Source organism: Eucyclogobius newberryi, unplaced genomic scaffold, assembly GCF_026437365.1.
Source record: "Eucyclogobius newberryi isolate DKJ021-1_F unplaced genomic scaffold, fEucNew1.0.hap1 SCAF_1, whole genome shotgun sequence".
In the NCBI taxonomy this organism is placed as follows: domain Eukaryota; kingdom Metazoa; phylum Chordata; class Actinopteri; order Gobiiformes; family Gobiidae; genus Eucyclogobius; species Eucyclogobius newberryi.
The window spans coordinates 24,753,721-24,773,487 of NW_027315723.1; the positions used below are offsets into that span (position 1 = coordinate 24,753,721).

General features: G+C 42.9%; 1 protein-coding gene across 1 annotated transcript in view; it reads left to right on the plus strand.

The window, feature by feature from the left end:
* Nucleotides 1–3,288, plus strand: part of tmem200a (transmembrane protein 200A) — a 28,063-nt gene extending 24,775 nt beyond the window's left edge. Inside the window, exons 4-5 of the mRNA XM_072440729.1 lie at nt 325–485; nt 1,254–3,288. Of these exons, the coding sequence (XP_072296830.1) occupies nt 325–485; nt 1,254–2,297 (1,205 nt within the window). The 3' untranslated portion in view covers nt 2,298–3,288. The remainder of the gene's footprint in view (nt 1–324; nt 486–1,253) is intronic.
* The last annotated feature ends 16,479 nt before the right edge of the window (nt 3,289–19,767 follow it).

A 19,767-nucleotide genomic window follows, 5' to 3' on the forward strand; every position in this document is an offset into this window, starting at 1 on the left:
TTTGTTGACCAAAGATCAACACAATTCTTAATCAAACTCTCCACTTTAACGTTGTAATGCGATACTTTGACTTACTCCTGTATCTGTACTTGTACTTAAATACCCAAATGGAGTACTTTTGTCATCACTGGAGAAAGTGCCTGTTTTACCCCTTAAATAAGAATCAAAAAGAGAAAAGTGAGGGTGTACATTTTCTTGAGCTGGTAGGGTAAGAATTTTTTTCCAAACCAAACTGTTTTTAGATACATAACTTTACAGCAAACGCTCTGAAGCGACGTGCTACTAACCTAACTCTGATAATCTTCATTGTTGTATTTGTGATAGAAGCCTCAAAGCAGAGAGCTGGCCTTCTGACCCGCTTCATGGAGCAGCATCGTCACTCTGAGAGGATGAAGATGTTTGGACCCTTCACCATGGGCATCGGGATCTTCATCTTCATCTGTGCAAATGCCATCCTCCACGAAAACAGGGACAGAGAAACAAAGGTAAGACAGCAAACACAGACACATTTCAGACTAGCATCGCCCAGCAATTGTTATACTTCTTCCCCGTTCTCATGTTTGCTCTGTATGAAATTCGGGGCACAGTGCGGTTATCCACATTCATCACGTCTGCATATCTAACACACAGATCCACTTCCACCCTTATCTCTCCAATTTTCCTCTGATCACATTTCCCTGCTCTTGTGCCCTCTCCTTCTCCATCTTGATTTGATTAACGCTTCCCCACATCCTTATCCACTCTCCAGATAATGCAAATGAGACGCTAATACTCCAAGTGAGGCATATCTCTCTATATAGGGCCATCCTGAGCATGTCATTTAAAAACAATGAATTATGTAAGTTAAGTACTTCTAATCAAACCTAATGTTGTAATTAAAACAAATGGACCAAAGACCATGCCCTGAGGTTTGCCTTCAATGCTGTAAACAACACACTCATCATATTGGAAAAAAATTTGCTAAAAGCTATAATACTTGTGCAGTAATAATGTAAATGTGCTGCTTGCTATGTACTTTTATACCCCTGGAAGGCAAGCGTATGGGTTCATAAAGAAGTAATACTATAGGAAAAATGCAGTGAACATTTTTCTAACTCTGTAAAAAATGTACAACTGCATCTACTGGGCATTCTGCGGGCTTCTGACACTATTGACAAAAATGCAGACACTTTCATTAATGCATGTCTGTACAGAAATACTCAAATCTAAATAAAATATTGGGCCTCAACAACTGAATGTTCTCTCTCCTTCAGATCATCCACATGAGGGACATGTACTCCACAGTCATCGACATCCATCGCCTGCGGCAGAAAGAACAGAAGCAGCAGCTGCACAGAAACAGCGTCTACGCACGAGAGGCCTTCAGCGACAACATCAGCATGGCTCGCAACTCGCTGCTGGGCTTCACCGCCCGGTCCATGGGGGCGTCGGCAGAGGAGGAGGAGGTGCTGCTCGAGGAGGAAGAGCAGGCCAGACTTGACTGTAGTTTTGCTGGGCTCCTGGCTCCACTCTATAAGGACCGGCCCTTTTACAATCCGGGGCTGGGGCTGGCTCACGCGGATTCTGTGCGGCATCAGTGGTCGGTGGACGGAGACGGGGAGCGGGGCGGGCACCACGCCCGCTCCATCGTCACCTCCTCCATCTCCGCCTTCACTCTGCCGGTGATCAAACTCAACAACTGCGTCATCGATGAGCCGGAGATGGAGGCTATAACTGAGGAGGACAGGGGAGAGCGCGGGGAAGACCGGACGCAAGCTTTAACCGCCATGGAGTCATTAGCCATCCCTGTGGCCACCGTCGCCAAAGCGTCCAAACCTCCGGGCCTCCATCGAAGCAACTCTGCCGCTTCATCCTCGCATCATTCCTCCGCCTCCACTTTGTCCCCCGCCCCGTCGTCTACCTCAGGCTGCTGGCTCTCTCCTGGAGCGGCCCGCAGCGACTTTGGCTCGAACTCCTCTTTGCACATGCTCAGCAGCCACTCCAAATCGCTGGACCTGGAGCGCAGACCGAGCCTGCTCAGCGTGCACCACGAGCAGCGGAAGCACCCGAGCTGGCCTCGCCTCGACCGCAGCAACAGTAGCCGCAGTTGCAACAGTAAGGGTTACACGCGGCTGGAGGACAGGGAGGACCACAGCGAGCGCCTGCTGGACGGTTCGGCGGCCACAGCGGCGCGGCGCGACTACAGCAAACGGGAAAAACTGCTCATGATATCCAGGTCACATAATAATCTAAGTTTTGAACATGAGGACTTTAACAACAGCACACTAAAGAGGGGCAGCTCCGAGACTCGATTCTGAATCATGGACTTAAAAACTCACGACTACAGTGTTTAGGGAGGTTATATTTAGAGGTGCTGTTTTGTAGCTAACTCTGACTGGTGAAACTGCAGAGAAAGTGACCAAATTAAGTTAGAAAGCAAATAAAATGCTTATAGAACAGTAAGCTTGGTCATTCAAACAATATATCAATTAAAAGACTTTCTTTTCACAGCATTTGTTGTGTCAAAATGCAGTTCAGAATTGTTCACTAGGCTATTGAAGGCAAGTTTAGAGCAAAGATATGTAAGAAAAGCTTGTCCGAAGATGAAGCTTAACTTAATTGGTGTTTTTGATCTTCAGATTGTAGTAGACATTTTCACTGTATTGATGAGAGGAGTTGGTAATCTGTCAGGAAGTGCCGTTTGTGTCTATGTGTGCAACCTAATTAGACTTACTCAGGATATGATTGCTGTTTTCAGGGCCCTAATCCCAATTGTATTACATACATATTGATAATCAGTATAAGAACAGTGTTGTTGGAACATTTTCCTGTTATACCAGCAATCCCAAGCAATTATAGTTGATTTGATTGAGAAGATAGACTGCATTTGAGCCAATAAGAAAGTTATGTGTATTTTGGCTGTTTTTCAATGCATAAAGCTTGATAAGCTGAAAAGATACATACGTTTTTTGTTTTTCCTTCCGTAATGATGCCTTTATTTACAAACTGCTACCGTTTTAATTCTGTTTGTCAGCACCGATAGTGTCCTGTCACATCTGCAATTGCAATTAGTAGCCTTTTTTCCATGCTATTTTTACCAGGTGGCATAAACAGGATTGTCTTGTTATTCAAAACGTGACATAAAGCTTTGCCGTGTGTGTTCCCACGCAACACAACAGGAGCACAGCAGTCAGCAGCAGCTCTTTTACGAAGCGGGAACCTCGCCTGAAAGCCTCATTAGTGGTTCCTATGAGTCCATGTACAATTTTATCCTGTCCTAAAATAAACTGTATTTTTAATGAAACTGTATTGAATCTATGCTGATTTCTAGAGGACACAAACTGCCCTGAAAACCTTGCACTTTGGATAGATCTTGTTTTTATCTTTTTATTATCATCATCTGACTTAATTCCAGTTACATTCTTGTGAGGGGAACCAGTCTTTGTGTAAAATGTAGATGGTTGCAGCAGTGATTTGCATCAACAAAATGATTACAATATGCAGCGCTAATAGAAATCACATGACAGGAACCACAAAATGTGCCATATCTTTGTGAGAATACAAATCACAAAGTACAAAATTATCTTCTGAGGTCAACCCAGAAGAAAAAAATTCAAAAAGGAACATATATTTTTTCCAGTTTCTCTTTTTAACTCATGCCAAGTGAGCGCATTACCATGCGCTCCCCAGTTACAGCAGACATGCTCAGTGACCTATCCCACTGCATGTAATCATACATATTTCATTGTTCATGCAAATATAGACACACAAGTATATTTAGACACACACATTCTGTTTAAAAATAATAATTAGACTTCAATTTAAAGTGTAGTATGTGAGCTAAGCTACCAAATAACAATGGTAAAGATGATGTCTTTCTTGATTCCAAAAACATAACGTTAAATTAAATTATTTGAATGGAGGATAGTCATCTTAAATTCAAACATTTTGAATAGTATTTACTTTACTTATGATCATTTTGTTAACACTTTACAATAAATAAACTTATTAAAGCATGAATAAATACGTAATTCATAGTGAACAAAAGTTTATTAAGAATGATTCAGGCTTGATAATTACTTAACTTGTACTCTAACTCTAATTCCTAACCTTAAGTAAGTAATTACTAAGCCTGAATTGTTCTTAATGTTCATGCTTTGTTAAGACAAATTAAGGTGTAGTTATTATAAAAAGGTACTGCTTATTTTACCTGCTTCAGTTGTATATTTCTTCCTATTTCAAGACAAAATATTTGCCAATGGGGTATGAATTTTTAACTACCTAATGGGCGAATTGATGTTCTTATTTCAAGCTAAATTGTCAGAAAGGTATTGAAACTAGTGACATATTCTGCATCACAATTAATTCAAATCTGGTCAAAAATACTTAAATTCAGGTCATTTTAAGCAAGGCTAGAAATTCAATGTATGCAGTGTATCCAATGAGAAAGCAGAATGAGCTTCACATTATGTCCAGTCCTCAGATATTGTGAGGAAAATAAGTATTTGAACCCTCTGCAAGTGGTTATCCCACTTAGAAAATTATGGAGGGGTCTGAAATGTTCCTCGTAGATGCATTTCCACTGTGAGAAACAGAATCTAAAAAGAAAATAATCCAGAAATCACAATTTTAATATTTGGTACAGAAGCCTTTGTTTACAATTACAGAGGTCAAACGTTTCCTCACTTTTCTTATCATTGATTCCCCATGAGGTGACATCTTGCATGGGGCCCCAGTCTGAGGGAGATCCATTTTCTAACAGTTGCTCCAACAGTTCGACAATTTGCCTCCGGTGTCTTCTGACAGCTCTTTGGTCTGGTTCATGGCAGTAGTAAGAGTGTGACTGATTATGGGGGGACAGATGTCTTTCTGCAGGTAACAAGCTCAAACAGGTGCTGCTAATGTAGATGAATAAGAGGTGGACTTTTAAAGGAAGACTAACAGGTCTTTCAGAGCCACAATTCTTGCTGATTGGCAGGTGTTCAAATACTTTTTTGCATCAATAACATACAAATAAATAATTTAAAAATCATACAATGTGATGTCTGTTTTAGATTTTTAGATTCTGTCTCTCACAGTGAAAATGCGCCTACAATAAAAATTTCAGACCTATCCAAAATTTCTAAGTGGGAGGACTTTTCAAATACCTATTTTCCTCATTGTAAACCCTGCAGCCAATCATGAGTCAGTGCTAGATCAGCCTTTGCAGCTCAGTGGGTGAATTCTTGACGTTTTGAGCTGAACATGAGGCGTGGCCCGTTCATAAACTGTGAAGGAAAAACACTTACTATATGTCAGTGGGTTAAGCCTTTAGTGCAGTTGTGATTGTAGTAACCTAACAGGCACATCTTGGCCAAAACTATTGGGATTAATGACAAAGTCAATCGCTATTAAGAATTGATACATTCATTACAGTGTTTACAGTCATTGATATTTTATCATCTTAAATGCATGAATAAATTGCATGTTTAAACAACTATTCTATGTATACATACAGTAGAATTGTACATTTGAAGTGCAATCAACAATCCAGAAGAAAACATCATGGTTACATGGCTTTTCTGGTGTTAAATGGTGATTACGTTTGTTGGTGACTATCACGGTTATACAAAAGTGTCAGCAAACAATTATTATCTCCCTCTTATCCCGATGAACCATATTCATTTTCAGCATAGCGAGACCAACCCAAGTTCACATCTGGACTAAAATGGGTTCAATTTAGTGTGAATGCAGAAATATATTAAGGGTGCATTCACACCCTTAATATATTTCTAGCCACCATTATGCTTCACACATTATGCATTACAGCCTTTGTGGATTGAAGAGCATTTACTCTTAATTGGTAAAGAAGGAGTAAACTACTGTATTCTATGCAGAAGTCTGTTGAAATATAACAACTCACATTTGTGTTTATTGCATTTTGGTTTATTATTTTTGCACCAATACACAGCAAAAGCCATCCAATGTAAAATTTGCATCATTGCTTAGGACCTACTGTATACACTGTGCCTACAGTATAGATCAGTGGTTCTAACAGTGGTGGAAGAAGTACTACATTTTCTTACTTAAGTAAAAATACAGATACAGGAGCAAAACATTTCTCAAGTAAAAGTTTTACATTAAAACAATATTGTTCAAAATTTGTTTTTTCAAAAATATAGTGCCGTAGAAAGTACATATAGCTGCTCTAAAATGCAGTGAAGTAAAAGTAAAAAGTAAATTTGACTGAAATTAAAATGTTTCCCTAGTTAATGTGAAACATTTGAGAACCACTACCATAGATAAATTATATATAGTCAATATAGCACTAGGCTAGAGTAAATAATAAGATGTAATCGTCTGAAGGTTTGCAGCTGCGCCTGTAGTGTATAAGCCCTGGACACACACAGTCTATGTGTAAACTCCGGTCTATCACATGTCTATACACACATTAATGGGAGATTACTCTCGATGCTACTCAGGTGAGCTCTCCCTGGAGTGAGAAGACAGTGAGACAATTGAATCCTTTTTCCATTTTCCCTCCTGTATAAGAGCAGTCTTTCAATTTCCAGGGTAGTTTTTAATTCAGCCAGTTGCTTCTTGCTCTCCCACCAGCAAAAACAGCAGCGCCAGAACCAAGTTTACCAACACAATCAGCTAATAAACAGGCTAATTAGCATGTCACATCTGGGGGATGAATTGAATCATTGGTAGATTAATGCAACAGAATCTCAGAGCTCACTGTATCGGCAATAATGATTCAATTCAATTGAATTTATTTTCAATGCCCAAAATCACCACAGCAGTTGCCTCGACAGCGAAAGTGAACAGATTAAACAATGTTGTTCATAGGAAATTAGCAACTTGTCCAAACATCCCTTGTCCTTAGACCCTGCTTCTCGGCAAGGAAAAACTACAAAATCCAATGGGAGGAAGTAGAAACCTCAGAGAGAACCACAGTGAAGGAGAAATCCTCCTCCTACAGATGGACAGGCTGATGCGCTTCAATTTGCAGATTGACTGTGGAGTCAGAACCACCTCATCTAGAGCAGAGAGCGTTCCTCCAGGCAGTTGAAGAGCCTCCAGATCCAAATGTCAGCATCAGTAGTGAAACCACTCCCAAATAGGGGTGGAAGAAGGAGAAAAACATGGGTTGAATTCATATAAACCAAATGGTGTACAACAAGCCGTCTTGTATTTGTCACTTTCCACCATCGGGACTTGGTTATAGCTGCTGGCAAGGTCTATGGTCGAGAACCATTTCACACAGCGCATAAAGAGAATCCTCGATTCTAGGCAACGGAAAAGCATATCAGGGAGTTTTGCTGTTTAGCGGTCTATCGTCAACACAGAGGCACGGATCCATCTTTCTTCTTAACAAAGACGATTGGAGACGCGGAGGGGCTGCTACTCTACCGGATCACCTGACCACCAACCACTGCTCCTGAGGGACAAGTTGGAGACGGACATTGAGAAAGTCGACTCATACAAGTACCTGGGCCACAAACTGGACTGGACTCATAACACAGACGCACTGTACAGGAAGAGCCCGAGTCGACTCTACCTTCTGGAGGTAGAGAGATTCGGGGAGACTTGAGGAGACTCAGGTCTTTTGGAGTGACAGGGCCACTCCTGAAGACCTTCTATGACTCTGTGGTGGCATCAGCTCCTGTACGGTGTGGCCTGCTGGAGCAGCAGCATCACAGAGAGGGAGAGGAGGAGGCTGGACAAAGTCATCAAGAAGTCCAGCTCCGTCCTGGGCTGTGCTCTGGACTCGGTGCAGGAGGTGGGGGACAGAAGGGTCCTGGCTAAACTCACATCTATGCTTGACCATGAGTCTCACCGTCTGCAGGACACTCTGTCCCCTGCAGGACACTCTGTCCCCTGCAGGACACTCTGTCCACTCTGGAGAGCAGCTTCAGTGAGAGACTGATCCACGAAGGAGACGTTTCACAGGTCTTTCCTTCCTGCTCCGTTCAGACTTTACAACAAACACTGTTAGTCCTGAACATGTGTCATTCAGCTTTTTATAATTAATGTGCAATACTATAATAATCATGTGCAATACTGTGACATGCTGTCAATCATGCTTGGTGCAATTATTTGAGTTATTAAAGAGTTATTTCTAAGTTATTTGTTTTTATTGTTACACTTCTGTGCCTAATATTTTGCATATTTTGATTATGGATTAATCCAGATTAATTAAATGAATCTGCTCCTACTTTTTAAATAACAACTATCTAATTGCAATTATCTTGGGAACCCTTTGATTCGGCCCCTCTCCTGGTTTGGGAACAATGTACGGTACAGACTGACTGCGCTCCCTGTTGGCAGAAGGTTGGCCCTCTTGCTCCCACTCTATGGCTTTGCGCCTTGCAACAGAAGATCTGGAAAAAACATAGAGTTCTTGTAAAGCTGCTGAAATATATTGAGGATCCTCCCACTCAGCCCTGGGCCTAGAGAGGATTTCCTTCTTTGCCTCTCCTTCGAGATTATCACAAATTAAATAAACCAGGTCAAGTAGATACAGGTGCCTCGCCTGCATACGAGGCCTGACTTCTCAACCCCAATCAAAAAAATTTACATTTACATTCACTGGGAATACAATATACAAAATACTTTCACCAGCAACTGGCCCATAGACCAGACACCAAAGTGTGTTGTTAGGCTGCCCCAAATAAATTGTATGTTTGCTGTAACCCGACCCAATATTTTTCAAGTGGGTCTGTAGGCAGATACATTCTTTTTTTTTTTTCCTTTGAAGGCATAAAAAATTCCAAATTTGTATATAAAATCCACCACCAATCCATCTACCATTTAATGGTAATCAACTCCACTTCGTTTGAATGTTCGCTTTTTTTTATTCTGCCAGTGACCCGCAGTGACCGCCAGGCGTCAGTCAATGAGACGTTCCCGATTCGTGTTAGTTACATTTTTGCGACATTTTCGGCTTTAAAATACTTTTGATACTAATTTATTCAACACGGCGCTTTTTGGAAAAAAAGGTTGGTGAGTCGACGCGATATAAGACAATAAAAATATTTGGCATCATTTTGACAAAATGCTGATATTTTTTTCAGTCGGCTATTTATTTACCAAGTTGGTCGGGTTACGGCAAACAGACATCTTTTTTTGCTCTGCCTCATGCTTGTAGCTTTTCAACCAAGTCTCTCAGTCTCAGTGCCTCGTCGGCCATGTCTACTATGGAGGGAAGACAAGCAGAATCAGGCAAATCTTCACACCACATGATCAGAAACAGGTGAGGCTAGGCCAACGCCGGAGCTGCCACTGTTTTGTTTTTTGCTTTCAGGGCCTAAACTACTACACCAATAAAGGCAAGGCAAGTTTATTTGTAGAGCACTATCCCTACAAAAGGCCATTTAAAGTGCTTCACACAACAGAAATCATAAAACAGTTTAAGACATAAAAGAGAAGAGTGCACGGAAAATAATTTCATATGCATATTATGCACAGCTAAACAAAACTGTTTTTAGCTTGAATTTGAACATTGCTAGAATAGAGACCTGTCTCACATCTTCAGGAAGACTGTTCCATATTTTAGCTGCATAAAACTGAAACACAGATTCCCCAAGTTCAGTCCTGACCAGCAGGAGGCTGGTCCCTGAGGGCCTCAGAGTCTGAAAAATCAAATTACACATTACAAATTACACATTCAAATTTACAAATCCTGTCAGCACTGCCACAATTGTGACCTAAGGTATCCTGATTATTTTTAACAAAAAGCTAGAGCTACTTTGAAAATATTACCGTATTTTCCGGACTATAAGGCTCACCTTTTTCATAGCTTTGGCCGGGGCGACTTATACTCCAGAGCGACTTATATGTGATATTATTTGTTATTTCACACTGGCAACTGCATGTCACATGTTGATTATTTTCACACTGACAACCACAAGAGGGCGCTCTAGACTCTAAGCGACGCAGAAGAATCTGCACTTCCTCTACCTCTGGAGTTTGCAGAGTTATTTAGAAGTGACATTTAAGTGATTTGGGGTAAAACTGATGCTTTGGTAAACTTGTTAGCATGTTCTTTATGCTATAGTTATCTGAATAACTGTTAATATGTTACGTTAACATACCAGACACTTACCACAGTTCTGTCTGTGCGTCATGTAGCTGAAGGTGTTAGCGTTAGCATACGTACACCTAGTCACCATGTTCTCTAATATATTATCTTAAATTGCATTTCAAGATTAAATGTCTGTTCTTGGTCTTGGATTTTAGCAAAAAATGTGACTTATACTCATGTGCAACTTAAATATGTCTTTTCTTCTCTATTATGCATTTTTTTTGGCTGGTGTGATTTATACTCCATGTGATTTATAGTCCGAAAATTATGGTAATCTGGATTTCTTGTGCGAATCTTAAAAAAAATATTAATAATTGATTTATTAAACTATACTTTCAAAACATGTATTACTAAACTACAGGCAGTCTAAAAAGCGGTCAAATTTATTGGAGTACAAAGAGTTCAAATCGGGATAAAACCTTACAGTCCCTGGGTGCCAAAGACAAAAAGAAACTTTAACACAAGGAAGATAATGTTAAGAAAGTAACCAACAAGGACGACTTGAGAGCCCGTCCGGGAACTAAAGATTTGGAAACAGTATGTTAATAGACCCAAGGACTGGAACAGCCAAACTAAACCTGAACAAATCAGTCAGTAAGTGCAGCCATAGCTAAAAGAGGCTGGACCAAATCAAACAATGGAACGGGAAACAACAAAACAATAGCGACTACTCTTCAAAACAAAAGACAAATGTTAGAAAACATTTCTCACCTTAACACCCAGAGAAATAGCTGCAACCGGTATTTGTAGTTCCTAAAATATATACCCATTACTAGCAGAACCAATTCAAAACCAGTTAAAATCGAGGGAGAAGCTAAAGCTGTACCTGTCACCAGCAGAAGTCGAGACTGAGCAGGTGGTGCCCTGCCTTTTTAAGTCTGACTACGGCTGGCTCCGGAAGTGAGGGGAGAAACTATTGAGAAAGGGCGACTTCTCCTTCCTGCCACAATGACAAATGTTTTTAGCAAACATTTAACCATATTTATGTTGTTTTTGGGCTTTTGTAAATTAATATGTATTGCCAACTGTTGAACTGTTTTTAATAATTGTCTTTTTAAGCATGAACTCACTTTATGAATCACATCACTGTTTTGACCTTATTTCGGCCCGCCCACTTTTCCCTCTTTTCCCAACGGATTGAAAACATGCTCTAAAGTAGATTGATTTGAACAAGTCAACAATGCACCGATTTCCTTGCTGATTTCCTTGCCTGACCAGCCATTCGCAAACTACTTATCAAAACTGTATGTGAGTCTGGGGCTCGACCGCTGAGGTTCAATTTCTAGGGCGGAGTTTAGAGCAGGGTGCACGGTGGCAAAGGCAGTTAGCGCTCTTGCCTCCCGGATCAGACCAACATCACATGATCTCTCTGGGTGGAGTCTGCATGTTCTCCCCGTGTTACCGTGGGTTCTCTCCAGGTTCTCCGGCTCCTCCCACCGTCCAAAGACATGCATGTGTGGGGTAAGATTGGTAACTCTAAATAGTGAATGAATGTGAGAGTGAATGTAATGTCTGTTATGTCTCTGTGTTAACCCTGCGACAAGTTGGCCACTGTCCAGGGTGTACCCCGCCTAAGGCCCGAAGTCACTGGGATAGGCTCCAGTCACCCGCGACCCCGAAAGGGAACAAGCGGTAGAAAATGGATGGATGGATGGAGTTTAGAGCAGAGACAGAACCAATCACATAAACCCAGAAGGGACGCAAAAAACGCGACACGCTTAACCGGATATTACGTAGCCCATGTCAACAAGGCGTGTTCCTCGTTATCCGTCCCCGAACGCAGAAAACGACTCCTGAATCGCGACGACGCCCTTCGTATAACCGCATCTAACGCACGTTCATCACGGCGAGTAGAGCAGACTTTTCTGATTGTTCAAACCGAAGCGAGAGCAGAAGTAAACACTCGGTCATGAGCCGGGTCGCCATCTTGAATGTTTTGGAACTGGGGGTGGAAAGCGCTACTTCCGTATCTCAGTGTAACGCGTTGTCGGTAACTGGATTACCGACGATTTCATTGGCTCTGACTCCGATTCCAGACCCTTACGCATTCGAACAGAATGTGGGCGGGGCTGGGGGGTCAGGCAACCGATTTCCTTGGGGGCCCGAAAACAGCTTTTTAGGCTGTGTAGAACTTCTCTCAAGGTCGGCAGCCCTGTTAACTAATATAACCGGAAGGTTTTTATTTGAAAATAAATATAATGGAATAAGGAATAATAAATCTGTAACAAAGAAATCTGTCTGAGTGATTAGTTTTTATGTATATATTGATATAAAATCAGGATCGGCTACAAGCATTTTTAAGGATGGTATTATTCTCAAACTGTGATAAATCACAATAATAACAATACAATTGTCAATAATACAATACTAGATTCTGTGTAATGGCAAGAAGCCATTGCGAGTGTGTAATTCATGGCCATATCCTATACAGTTGCCATGACAAAATGTGTCTTTGAGGCCCCACACTCTAATGAGTTGTCTATAATTCAGTGTCAAGGGTGTGGTCAGGTGTCAGACAAGTGGTCTAGTGTCAGTGTGGTGAGTGTCAGGGCAGTGGTCAATTGTCTGGGCTTTGGTTGTTGGGGATGTCTTTTAGCGTATTCAGAAAGTGCATCTCTCGTTTTTTAAGAGAGCTATCAGCTTCCCTTTGATGGTGTCTAAGATCTTAGCGCTGAAATCTTCCTGGAACAAAGCAGCATGTAATACATACTCCTTCTTTTGGCCTTTGCATAGGTCTTTGTAGACAGCCGAAGCCAATCCTTTGTAGATGCGTCTACTCGGCTTCACCAGAACTTTCCAATCTGACACGTTGTCCTGCAGTTGTTCCAGCAGGTCCTTGAACAGAGGCATCATGTGCCGGTTATTCTGGAAGATCTTGGAGGCTAACTCACACACCAGTGCATTGCAGTCATCACTGCTCCACAGTCTGGGCATGGAGTCCAGTCTGTCTGATGTATCGCTGGGCACTGATGGCACTTCTCTATCACTCTCTGCTCTGTCACAGGGCAGAACCTGAGCTGAGCTCTTTTTTCCGTCACTCTTTATCATATCATTGAGAAGAGAAAGGGCTTCAGCCTTTTCCTCTGTCTCCTTTTCATTCTCCCTTGGACTGGGCACATTATTTTCCATTAGAACCTGATCTTCCTCTGTCAGGACATTGAGATGATTGGGACTGGGACTGGGACTGGGACTTTGATGGTACGTCACTGAGCTCACGTCTCCATCATTTTTTATCATACAATTTAGAGGAAAAAGGGCTTCAGCCTGCTCCCCATCTGTCTCCTCTTCATTTTGCCTTGGACTGGGCGCATTTTTTCCCATCAGGACCACATTCTCCTCTGACAGGTCATTGGGGACACGATTGGGACAGAAACTGTACGTCACTGAGCTCACGTCTCCATAATTTTGTATTATATAATTAAGAGGAGAAAGGGCTTCAGTCTTCTTCTCTGTCTCCGCTTCATTCTGCCTTGGACTGGGAACATTCTGCTCCACTGGAACCTCATCCTCCTCTGTCAGGACACTGAGGACCCGACTGGGACTGGGACTGTACATCACTGAGCTCACTTTTCCGTCACTCTTCATAATATAATTGAGAGGAAAAAGAGCTTCAGCCTGTTCCTCTGGTTCCTCTTCATTCTGCCTTGAACTTGTCACATTATTTTCCATTAGAACCTCAGCTTCCTCTGTCAGGACATTGAGATAACTGGGACTGAGACTGGGACTTGGATGGTACGTCACTGAGCTCACATCTCCATCATTTTTTATTATATAATTAAGAGGAGAAAGGGCTTGAGTCTGCTCCTCTGTCTCCTCTTCATTCTGCCTTGGACTGGGAACATTCTGCTCCACTGAAACCTCATACTGCTCTATCAGTTCACTGGGGACACGACTGGGACTGAAACTGTACGTCACTGAGCTCACGTCTCCATATTTTTTTATTATATAATTAAGAGGAGAAAAGGCTTCAGTCTGCTCCTCTGTCTCCTCTTCATTCTGCCTTGGACTGGGAACATTCTGCTCCTTCAGAATGTCATCCTCCTCTGTCAGGTCACTGGGGAAGCAATAGGGACTGGGACTGTGCGTCACTGAACTCACTTCTCCATCATTGTTTGTTATATAATTAAGAGGAGAAAAGGCTTCAGTCTGCTCCTCTGTCTCCTCTTCATTCTGCTTTGGACTGGGAACATTCTGCTCCACTGGAACCTCATCCTTCTTTGTCTGGACACTGCGGACGTGACTGGGACTGGGACTGTACGTCACTGAGCTCACTTTTCCGTCACTCCTCATAATATAATTGAGAGGAAAAAGGGCTTGAGTCTGCTCCTCGGTCTCCTCTTCATTCTGCCTTGGACTGGGAACATTCTGCTCCACTGGAACCTCATCCTCCTTTGTCTGGACACTGGGGATGTGACTGGGACTGGGACTGTACGTCACTGTGCTCACTTTTCCGTCACTCCTCATAATATAATTGAGAGGAAAAAGGGCTTGAGTCTGCTCCTCGGTCTCCTCTTCATTCTGCCTTGGACTGGGAACATTCTGCTCCACTGAAACCTCATACTGCTCTATCAGTTCACTGGGGACACGACTGGGACTGAAACTGTACGTCACTGAGCTCACGTCTCCATATTTTTTTATTATATAATTAAGAGGAGAAAAGGCTTCAGTCTGCTCCTCTGTCTCCTCTTCATTCTGCCTTGGACTGGGAACATTCTGCTCCTTCAGAATGTCATCCTCCTCTGTCAGGTCACTGGGGAAGCAATAGGGACTGGGACTGTGCGTCACTGAACTCACTTCTCCATCATTGTTTGTTATATAATTAAGAGGAGAAAAGGCTTCAGTCTGCTCCTCTGTCTCCTCTTCATTCTGCTTTGGACTGGGAACATTCTGCTCCACTGGAACCTCATCCTTCTTTGTCTGGACACTGCGGACGTGACTGGGACTGGGACTGTACGTCACTGAGCTCACTTTTCCGTCACTCCTCATAATATAATTGAGAGGAAAAAGGGCTTGAGTCTGCTCCTCGGTCTCCTCTTCATTCTGCCTTGGACTGGGAACATTCTGCTCCACTGGAACCTCATCCTCCTTTGTCTGGACACTGGGGATGTGACTGGGACTGGGACTGTACGTCACTGTGCTCACTTTTCCGTCACTCCTCATAATATAATTGAGAGGAAAAAGGGCTTGAGTCTGCTCCTCGGTCTCCTCTTCATTCTGCCTTGGACTGGGAACATTCTGCTCCACTGAAACCTCATACTGCTCTATCAGTTCACTGGGGACACGACTGGGACTGAAACTGTACGTCACTGAGCTCACGTCTCCATATTTTTTTATTATATAATTAAGAGGAGAAAAGGCTTCAGTCTGCTCCTCTGTCTCCTCTTCATTCTGCCTTGGACTGGGAACATTCTGCTCCTTCAGAATGTCATCCTCCTCTGTCAGGTCACTGGGGAAGCAATAGGGACTGGGACTGTGCGTCACTGAACTCACTTCTACATCATTGTTTGTTATATGATTGAGAGGAGAAAAGGCTTCAGTCTGCTCCTCTGTCTCCTCTTCATTCTGCCTTGGACTGGGAACATTCTGCTCCACTGGAACCTCATCCTCCTTTGTCTGGACACTGCGGACGTGACTGGGACTGGGACTGTATGTCACTGAGCTCACTTTTCCGTCACTCCTCATAATATAATTGAGAGGAAAAAGGGCTTCAGCCTGCTCCTCTGGTTCCTCTTCATTCTGCCCTGAACTTGGCACATTCCTTTCCATCAGAATGTCATCCTCCTCTGTAAGGTCACTGGGGAAGCAATAGGGACTTGGATGGTACGTCACTGAGCTCACTTCTCCATAATTTGTTATTATATAATTGAGAGGAGAAAGGGTTTCAGCCTGCTCCCCCGTCTTCTCTTCATTCTGCCTTGGACTGGTTACATTCTTTCCCATCAGAACCTCATCCTTCTCTGTCAGGACACTGGGGACGCGACTGGGACTGGGACTGTACGTCACTGAGCTCACTTCTCCGTCAATCTTCATAGTATAGTTGAGAGGAAAAAGGGCTCCAGCCTGTTCCTCTGGTTCTCCTTCATTCTGCCTTGGACTGGGCACATTCGTTTCCATTAGAACCTCATCTTCCTCCGTCAGGACATTGAGGCGAAGATTGGGACTGAGACTTGGATGGTACGTCACTGAGTGCACTTCATCATTTCTTATAATATAATTGAAAGGAGAAAGGGCATCTGTCTCCTCTTCATTTTGCCTTGGACTGGGCAAATTCGGCTCCCTCAGAACCTCATCCTCCTCTGTCAGGTCATTGGGGACGCAACTGGGACTGGAACTGTACGTCACTGAGCTCACTTTTCCGTCACTCTTAATAATATGATTGGGAGGAGAAAGGGCTTCAGCCTGTTGCACAGTCTCCTCTTTATTCTGCCTTGGACTGGACACATTCTGCTCCATGAGAACATCCTCCTCCTCTGTCAGATCACTGGGCACATGATTGGGATTGGTCGCCTCAGTCAGCAATATGGAAAGGATATTCATGTACTGCTGAGTGAAGCCCATTGCATCCGTGAGACTGTCACAGAGGCTCAGGCTCACGGCTCTTCTGATAGCCTCCTCAGACACCAGCAGAAGGCTTTCTCGTGTTCTTCTCTCTAACACCGCATTCCTGAAGGTGTCCAGTATAATACCAGCGATGGTATTGATCACCTCAAGGAACATCGCCTCCAGTACCTCAATAGAGTTTTGTGTCATGTCCGCCCTGACTGCTCGGTCCCAGAAAGAGGCCACCAAGGGCTGGATCCTTTCTATAGATATATTGGGTATTATATCATTGAAATCAGAAAAGACTTCAGCCTGTTCCTCTGTCTCCTCTTCATTCCGCCTTGAACTGGGCACATTCTGCTCCATTGGAACCCTGTCCTCCTCTGGACTGGGGCTTTCCATCTATGAGCTCAATGGACATATATCGTTGAGAGGAGAGCAGGCTGCCACCTGTTGTTCCTCTCCTCTTCCTCTCTTCTTGTGCAATCGTCTGGGCTGCTCAAAGTGGTGTTGTTGTTGTTGTTGTGTTACTTTTAATGACGGTTGAAAGCCAACTAAAAAGGTGCATTTACTGCCACCTACTGTAGTTGTACGTTTTCAAAGCACACCTACCACGCTACACCGTATAAAGGATAGAGAGAAAGAGAGAGAGTTATTTATATGCTCCATTGATGTAGTGGACTGTTAAAGATAGATTGTATTTTGCTTGTGTCTGCATGGAAATCTAACACCAAATGACCTCCTTCTTCTTTTTTGGTGTTTTATGGAGGTTAGATTTCAAGTGTTATATTACCACAACCTACAACCTGTTGTTGTTGTTTTATGGCAGTTGGTATCCAAGTGTTACATTATCACCAGACTTTATTCCAGGCAGATAAGTTAACTTTTCCTCGATGATGTCATAAAGACCACATGACAGTCACATGACAACACAATCATCATTTGTTGGGTTTCTGATGACATCACAATTATTCTTTAGACAGTGACATCACATTCATTTGTAGTGGGTGGAAAAAAATGTGACAAATGTTTCTCTTGTTCAAAACTGAGGACGCAATTTTAGCCTGATTTTCCTCTGATTTTCCGTAGTACCTAGTCGGTCTATTAGTTCTACTGTTTTTATTATTGAAACAATTGCCCCCAAACAGTTGCCCCTAAAAATTGCCGCTAAACAATTGCCCCCACACAAATATTATTCCAGTCACTTGCAATGGCTTCTGCCATAAGGATCTGTTTACCGCGCATCTTCTACATTTTCTAGCCCTGGTTCATATACTGTGCATCTAATTAAATGTAAACCTATTTCTAGCCCAGATCCATTTAATTTAGACTTCATGTCCTGGACTACCCATAGACCGACCCCAGTTTGTGAGAGCACGGGACTGTGTGTCTGACACTCGGACCTGCAGTGTGGGGGCGCCCCAGGGTGCAGACTTCAGACACGACACGGACAGCTGTGTCCTGCAGAAGTTCTCTGACGACTCTGCCATCATCAGACTCATCACGGACGATGACGAGGAGTACAGAGGACTGGCGCAGGACTTTGTGGACTGGTGTCAGCGGAACCACCTCCTCATCAACGCGGGGAAGACCAAGGAGATGGTGGTGGATTTCCGCAGACGCCACCCCACTGCCCCCTCACCAGTGAACATCCAGGGACGGGACATTGAGAGAGTGGACTCATACAAGTACCTGGATGTTCATCTGAACCACAAACTGGACTGGACTCATAACACAGACTGTACAGGAAGAGCCAGAGTCGGCTCTACCTCCTGAGGAGACTCAGGTCTTCAGGAGTGACAGGGCCACTCCTGAAGACCTTCTATGACTCTGTGGTGGCATCAGCTCCTGTAGGGTGTGGCCTGCTGGAGCAGCAGCATCACAGAGAGGGAGAGGAAGAAGCTGGACAGAGTCATCAAGAAGTCCAGCTCCGTCCTGGGCTGTGCTCTGGACTCGGTGCAGGAGGTGGGGGACAGAAGGGTCCTGGCTAGATTCACATCTATGCTGGACCATGAGTCTCACCCCCTGCAGGACACTCTGTCCACTCTGGAGAGCAGCTTCAGTGAGAGACTGATCCACCCTCGCTGTGTGAAGGAAAGGTTCCGTAGGTCTTTCCTTACTGTGAAATTCATGTGCAATCCATGTGCCGTCGTGACACATATTCATGTGCAATTACTGTCGTGATCACATGCAATGGTATTTATGTATTTATTTATTATTTATTTATTTATTTTTTATCTTTATTATTTTTTCCCCTCCATCCCTTGTTGGGTAATGGGAGGTTTTGTCTATGGGAGTTCTTGTTTATAAGAGATCTTCTACTGAAAGTGTTTTTCAGACTTCCTATCCAAGTGATCTGTTCTTCTGTATCTACCTCTGTATCTACCTGCGTTGCATCAATGAAATTTCCCCATGTGGGACAATAAAGGATTATCTTATCTTATCTTATCTTATCTTATCTTATGAAGGCCTACCTGTCACATAGCCACCAAAAATTGCCCATTGAGTTACAGAGCGTCCTCCGAAATTAAATTCTGTAGTAACTTAGTGATAATGGCTTGAGAAGAGGTCAAGGCTTTTTATCGGATTCACTTGACATAGATATGTCTCTCCAGCTGCAGCAAAAAAAAAAAAGTGCCCACTTTATACATGTTTTAACAAAATGCCTCCAGTTCTAAATATACTTTGGCTTCCTTTGAGTCCAGCTGGGATTGTGGAAAGATGCTGCTGCCGCCGCTACTGCTGCAGGACTTCACCCTGACTGAACAGCACAAAAGATCACCGTGTACTCAGCATGCAAATAAGCTCTTTACTTTTTTACAAGTGAGCTTTTAATTTATACTGGTTTGCAGCTAAAACTGCAACACAAACAACACAATGGGCAATATAATATAATCATTAAGAATAATAAAAATAATAGAAAAGTAAAGCCATTTTACAATCGATTGATGGCGGCGACAAGTTTCTTTATTTCTCTTTTCTTTTTTAAAGATCTTGAGCTGTGAGTCGTGAGACAGGTTAGTTTTACCCTACTGATGATGTGTTGTTGCAATAGTAATCCAGAAAAGATAGTGTGAAATGGGGGCTGAGATAGAAGGCAGGACATGCAGTAAAAAGAGTCAGGATTTGTACTCATAAGATAAGATAAGATAAGATAATCCTTTATTGTCCCACATGGG